The 6,751-nt window shown below is 48.1% G+C and overlaps 1 protein-coding gene across 1 annotated transcript in view; it reads left to right on the top strand.

Moving 5' to 3' along the window:
- Nucleotides 1-1,373: 1,373 nt before the first annotated feature.
- The window catches only part of SND1 (staphylococcal nuclease and tudor domain containing 1), a 392,617-nt gene continuing 387,239 nt past the window's right edge, over nt 1,374-6,751 (top strand). Inside the window, exon 1 of the mRNA XM_057731861.1 lies at nt 1,374-1,704. Within this exon, the coding sequence (XP_057587844.1) occupies nt 1,627-1,704 (78 nt within the window). The 5' untranslated portion in view covers nt 1,374-1,626. The remainder of the gene's footprint in view (nt 1,705-6,751) is intronic.

Here is a 6,751-nt window from a genome sequence, read left to right as displayed (position 1 = left end):
CGGGGTGTCTGACTTTACAATTTCAGCAATGGAGCAGTTGTAACGCTTCATCTGTTCTCAAGAAGATAGCTAAACAAGTGTAGGGTTAAATTCACCGAAGATGAGGTCAAGGAGCTGAGAGGCGAGGGAAGAGTATTGGATAAGTCAGGAACATAAATGTTCAAGCCACTCAGGATCATTGGGGGGAGAAGAGTGCACCAGGTGTCAATTTCAATGAATGACAAGGTGGCTTCTGGGGCAGAGAAGACATCAACCCCAAGGAGATGGAGAGCACTACAATCAGGTGGGATGAGCCGCCACAGTTTTTTTTTTTTTTTTAAGAGGATGGCAAATGAATGGTATGGAAGGGGCACTAGGCATCTAGGAAGATGCTGACCCCAAAACCTGACTCTGGAATAAGCAAAGTGTGGGAGAATAACCACTTCTTCAAAGAGCTATAAGGGAAACAGTGTCCTCAGTGTAGGACCAAGTTTCAAGATTAAGATCAAATGGCATAAAAGTAAGGTCCTTGGCTCCTCATAGTGGGCACTCGACGAATGTTAGTTATCCCTTAACACTCACGTAAACATTTTTACGCCTTTGCTCTGCGCCTCCCTCCCCCCAATCCCTTTACTCAAGAGACTAGAGCTTGGTTGAAGGAACGGGTTCGGGAGGCGGCGAGGCTCTTCACACTCGGTCAACGGAGAGCGTGTTAGCGAGGCTTTCCGCAACTTCACCGGCGCGCAAGACACACCACCCCGTAAGAGATTTATTCCTGCCATCAAAAAACATGAATTGAGCGCCTAACAAGTGCGAGACACCGGCGACCCAAATGCGAGCGAGATACGCTCCCGACTACGGGGAGGGCGCGCGGCTACATTGGCTGTCAAAGCCAACATAGGTAGGGTTCACGCTGTTCAGACTTTTCCAACTTCTCCTCACACTTTTAGCTGAGGTAAGGTGTCGGAAGTCGGTGTGCACCACTGCTGAGAGCCCTCCAGGAACCGGCCTCGTCGTCTCGGGTTCCCAGTCTGCACTCGCCAACCCCGGGGCACCCTCCGGGCAGGCTGGCGTCCACGTGGGTTCCCCAAGGGCCCGTGGGGCGGGGCATAATGGGCGGGGCCAAGCCGGAGGGCGAGGCTGACCCCACCCCTGGGGCTCCCATGGCCCACCGCGCCCCGCGGCCAGATGCTGACGTGTCCCTTCCTTTCCACTACACCTCCCGACACCACCGCCTACCGCTGCCCCGGAAGTCCCGCCCCATACTTAGCCGATCACCGCAAATCAGCTCTTCCAGCGCTTCCTGAAGCTCTCCACAGCTTTTGGGACCAAGGGGCGGGGCTCCGCGAGCAGGGTGCCTATTGGCTTGGGGTCCGGCGGGCTCTGGGCTCTAATTGGCCGGAGGGCGGTGGCGCTCTGGCACGCTTGCGCGGCGAGTAGAACGTGTGGCGGCGGCGGAGATCGCGTCTCTTTCGCTCCCAGTACCGCTGCTGCTCCTGTGAGCGCCCGGCGCGTCCGTCCCGTCCATCGCCCACAGCCGGTCGCCCGTCCGCTCCTCTGCGCGGCGGCCTTTCACCAACACCGACACCCACACTGACACCTCCAAGCCGGTCCGCCGACTCACTCGCTGGTTTTCCATCGCTACACATGGCCTCCTCCGCGCAGAGCGGCGGCTCCTCCGGGGGACCCGCGGTCCCCACCGTGCAGCGGGGCATCGTCAAGATGGTGAGAGCGGGGCCCGGGACACCGATCCCCCTGGCCGCCACCGCGAGGGAGTCTGCAGCTGGCTCATTCTCCTCCCGCCAAGCCTGCATGGTCTCCCAGATCCTCTTTCCTCTGCCCCCTTCCTCAGTTTTCACCCGTCCTCGGGGTCCCCTCCTTAGACGCGAGCCGACACAGACTCCCCTCGGTGCTTTGCCTCCCGGACACCCTGGCATTAGGGGTCACAGTGATTTCCGTGATCGCGGCGCCCAGGCTCCTGGCTTTTTTTTTTATCAGGACAGATCGATTACCGACTGGTTAACGGGGATAATTTGTTGGTATATGTCCTCCGATCCACGCGTCTTTCTGTCCATTTTGGCATATGCTAAGTAGTTTGCAGCTTTTCAAGATCCTGACGTCCGCTCTTCCGTGGAGCTCTTGGAATACTTGGTCTTCTTGAAGCTTTTACGTTTTTACGGACGCTCGGTTACTTACGCCAAGTTTTCTCGCTCTCTGGCCCTCATTTCCCGTCTTTTTCCCTCCACCTCTCGTGTCAAGTCTTTAGTGCTGAGAGCTCCTCATATTTGTGCTCCTCCTCTTTTTGACTCTTAAAATGTCAGGCCGGTAGGAATCTTAGCGATCATTATTGTTCCTCACTACAGATGAGACTAGTTTGAAGAGGGCAAGTGACTTGCTTAAGGTCACATGGTGGTTTGGATTGGAGCCAGGACCAGAGCCCAAGTGTTCAAATTCCCAGTCCGTTGCTGTAACACGGTAGATTCTGCCTGAGTATATATTCCCTCACTTCCTACATCCTTGAATGGTGAATTTAAAACTCCTCAAGTTTCATGAAAAAATGTTTACCCCTGGCTCCATGATAATTTTGTAGTATAAATTCTCTTTATCAATTATTCCCTCTATTGCCTCCCTGCCCCACCCCCACTTCCTAATACTGGAACCTGACATATCTTGGTTGTTACTAGAATTTCCGGTTGTGATGACCTCAGACTTCTAGATTGCATTTCAGACTGCAATTCTGACTTTTCCATCTGGAAATATCCTTCATGACACTTTGTCCCAAAGCTCTGCAGTGTTTTACATTTGTAGAAAGTTTAAAAAACGTTCTGTTTTCTTGGCTCATTGTCTTTCACAGGATTAAAATGTTCTTCAGCGTGTGTGTGTGTGAATTAGATTTCAAGATTTTTTTCCCCCACTGTTGCTCACGGTTTCATTTCTTAGGCAACATTCTGCCCTCAGCTGAGATTCTCAGGATTTGCAGTATTGCTTTTCCCGTTTATTTATATGTAAACAGAGAGTCAGAATTTATCAGAAACTGAATGAGGAGGGAATTTCCAAGATCCTTAAGTTTTCAGCTCTTTGAAATGTTGACCTGACCTATGAAAGGATTATCCTGAAGTGGCTCCTCTTAAATTAGCTTCTTCATTTGCACTGATCTTTCCCTTCACCCGAGGAACAGAGCAGTGCTTGGCCGTCTGGTAGTGGGGTTGGCAGTACTGAGTGAATCTTTCTTGACTTTTTTCCTTTGCTAAGGCTTCAGTTTTTCTTAAAGGCCCCTCGTATTTGTGGGGTGGGAGTGGAAGGAGGCTGAAGATATTTTTGCTTCTACAGATGCTGGGGGTTTCCAAGGCATCTGGATTCTGTGGGGTGACCCTGCCTGCCTACAGATTACTCCTTGAGGCTACTGAATATCCACAGTCACTTGTTTATTAAGGCTTGTGTCTTGTGCTGAGAATTCTGTTTGTATTATCTCATTTATGATAGCTAATGAGTAGATAGGATCCTTGGCTACATTTTATAGATGTGTAATCTGAGGTTTAGAAAGAATAGTTTACCCCAGGACAGATACTTTTTAATTGGTAATGAGAGGCATAGCTGGGACTTGAACCCAGGCCTGTCTGCCAAAGTACAGGCTCTTGAACATCATGGTACAGCGCCTGTGTCTCCAGGGCATGGCTTTAATGGAGGGCAGGGCTGGTGATGCGTGGCCGCAAAATTGCAGGAAAGTGAAGCTGACTGTATTTGAACGAAGGAAAGATTAGATGTTACTCTTGTCTTGTCCGGGAGCTGCTCTTGTGGTAAGTGACTTTATTTGGTGCTTTATGGTCCTTACGTGCAAAAGAGCGTGGTGTGGAAGAAACAGTAGGGTCTGGGAGGAGGCTTTGAAAGAGTTGTAGAGTCACCTATACTGCTGTTTTTGTGACCAAGCTGCTAGGGGTGGGTGGGTGAGTTCCAGGCAGGGATTAGGGGAGGGAAGCCGGGTGGACTGCAGAGCAACAGGCAGATTTGTGCCAGGCTTTGAAGCCTGTCTGGAATGAAAAATCGACCCCTGGCAAATTGCTCTGTGTGATACTCTTCTGCTAAGCAAAGTTGTATTTTCCTGGAGAGTAATCATTTCCAGTGGTACCAGGAACTGCTTTGTAAGAACTCTGAGGGAAGATGGAGCTCTATGACAGAGGAAAGTGAGGAGGAAATAGTTTGATGAATAGGAAAACCGTAGTCACTGCTTTTTCTGCCTTTGGGTTCAGGGGCAGAAACTGATTAACCAGAGGCAGGCCTTTCAGGCTGAGCCCTCCAAATTTGTCTGGACTTAGGCTGAGCTGAAAATCTGAAGTAGTCTAGGGTTGAGGTTTGCTGCAGTGAAGAGGAGTACTCATTCTTCCTCTTTTGGCAAAAGAACAGGTTATAAGGCCATGGAAAGTGCAGATTTCTTCTCGTCTCTGTGTTGCCGTCATAGCAAGTCCTGCGTTTCTTTTTTTTAAGGTTGAAGAAGAAAGAAGTTGGGAATCAAGTTGTAAAAATTTTTTTGCATTTGACCAGTTTTTTTAAACGACGGTAGAGGCTATGCTATGTCTGCTATTGAGAGTGGGAGCCAAGGGACGGAGTTGGTTCTGGAATGTGTCGAAGGAGGAAGTGGGCAGTAAGTTGACACAAGCATTGTGAGGCTCTTCTGTTACTGAGAAGGCAGTGAGGATGATGGAAAAACCGAAGGTGGATTTATATATTTTTTGAGTTGGGTGGGATAAGACTGGCAAGTGTGTGGGCAGAGAAAATAGAACCTGGGAAAGTAAATGTCTCTGTCAAATCAGATATTTTCTCAAAACCCTAGAGGATTCTATTGCTGGATTTCCTGAGTAATTTGCTAGACTTTCCTTAGCTGCATCAGAATATTGTCAGCGCATGTTAAATAGAGGTTGGGAGAAGTCTTGGGGTACTGAGTATAAAATTCAGTCACCCCACTTAGCAGCTACTTAGAGATGGCTATTTTTGCTGGTTTTGCTGACCCCATTTACTTCTGTCTTGGGGATAGAGCCCTTTTCGAAGTCTTCACTGTAACTCTCCTATCTTACGTCTGCATGTCTTTCAAGCAGGAGCACACGGCAGAATGAATCTGCCACAGTTCTTGAATCTTATGTGCTTATCAGAAGCAGCCATGGAAGCAGCATATCTTACCCTGCTTATGGTGTGGAAGGCCAAATCCCAATTCCCATTTCACCCCACCCCATTTAAAAGGGGAAAGGAATCCCTCTGCTAATCTTTGGTTTCATGCTAAGAACCAGGATTCTCACTCGATGTCTAAGCCATGGGGCACCTAAAGGAGGAGATGGCCATAATTTCCTCCCTCGACAGGAATTGTGCTGCCAGGTTGTTGTGAAGTGGGATGTAGGCTTCCTAAGTGAGTAGCTTAGTGGAAATTTCTCTAGTGTACAGCTTCTAGGAAATGCTGCCTATAATTTAGATCATTATAGCTAAGTATTTCTTACGTCTCTGAGCTAAGAAGTATGTCTTTCCGGAGTGTAGTGGGGACAGAGTAGTAGTCTATTGATCTGTTCCTTCCTATGTGCACTTAGCTCATGCAGACTGTGAAAGAAAAACACCTTTCCTAAGCTACTTAAAATACTCTTATTCCACTACTCAAAGGGACAAGGTAGCCGAATAACAATATTTTAGTGGGGCCATTTGCAAAGAAGTAGGTGGAATAGGATGGAAGGCTTTTCCCTCTAGTCTTAAAATTGCCCACTTCCCAGCAGGTGAGCATGGTAGCTTTCAATCAGAATTGTAAGTAAAGGGACACTAAGTTTTTGCTGTGTCTTAAAGGCTGTCATTTTTCCTGTATGAAAAGGAAGCATCCATCAGGCTCTAGTCATGCCAACAGTGGCTGCCGCCACATACTAACTAATGTTGTAGAATGAGAAGCCATCAGATTTCCTTTCTTGGACAGATCTTATTGATCATCTTGTCAAGCACTGTCTGGGTATTGGAGAAACAGTGGTAAAAAAGTAAATCATGGACTTCCTAGGTGGTGCAGTGGTTAAGAATCCGCCTGCCAATGCAGGGAGCACGGGTTCGAGCCTTGCTCTGGGAAGATTCCACATGCCACAGAGCAGCTAAGCCTGTGTGCCACAACTATTGAGCCTGTGCTCCACAACAAGAGAAGCCACTACAATGAGAAGCCCGTGCACCACAATGAAAAGTAGCCCCCACTCGCAACAACTAGAGAAAGCCTGTGTGCAGCAACGAAGACCCAGTGCAGCCAATAAATCAATAAAATAAATACATAAATTAAAAAAAAGGTAAGTCAGATTCCTGCCCTTAACGGTTCATGGAGGAGATAGACCATCAACAAGTAAATAGGAAGTAAGGTGATAGTATAAGAGAGCGATTTCCGGTAGGGGAATGGGACAGAGTGGTTGGGAGTAACAGAAGCAGTTGCTCCTTTAGATAGGAAAGGCCTCCCTCAGCTCTTTCCCAAAGAACCAGCCATAGGGGAAGAGTTCCTGGCAGAGGGAACAGCAAGTGCAAAGGTCCTAGGGTCGCCATTGGTGATTATCTTCAGACTATTTATAGTAGCGCTTCAGGTTTGTTGTTTCACATAAATGGTATGGCTTTTTTTTATTTTAAAGGAGCCCCTTCTCACCCCCTTGTGCTCCTTCCTTCTCATTATTATTATTATGTTTAAAATTTTATTTATTTATTTATTTATTTATGGCTGTATTGGGTCTTCGTTGTTGCACGCAGGCTTTCTCTAGTTGTGTCAAGTGGGGGCCACTCT

The sequence above is a fragment of the Hippopotamus amphibius genome, chromosome 4, assembly GCF_030028045.1.
Source record: "Hippopotamus amphibius kiboko isolate mHipAmp2 chromosome 4, mHipAmp2.hap2, whole genome shotgun sequence".
In the NCBI taxonomy this organism is placed as follows: Eukaryota; Metazoa; Chordata; class Mammalia; order Artiodactyla; family Hippopotamidae; genus Hippopotamus; species Hippopotamus amphibius.
The sequence above is the reverse complement of the archived record's forward strand: the minus strand, read 5'-3'. Positions and strand labels throughout refer to the sequence as shown.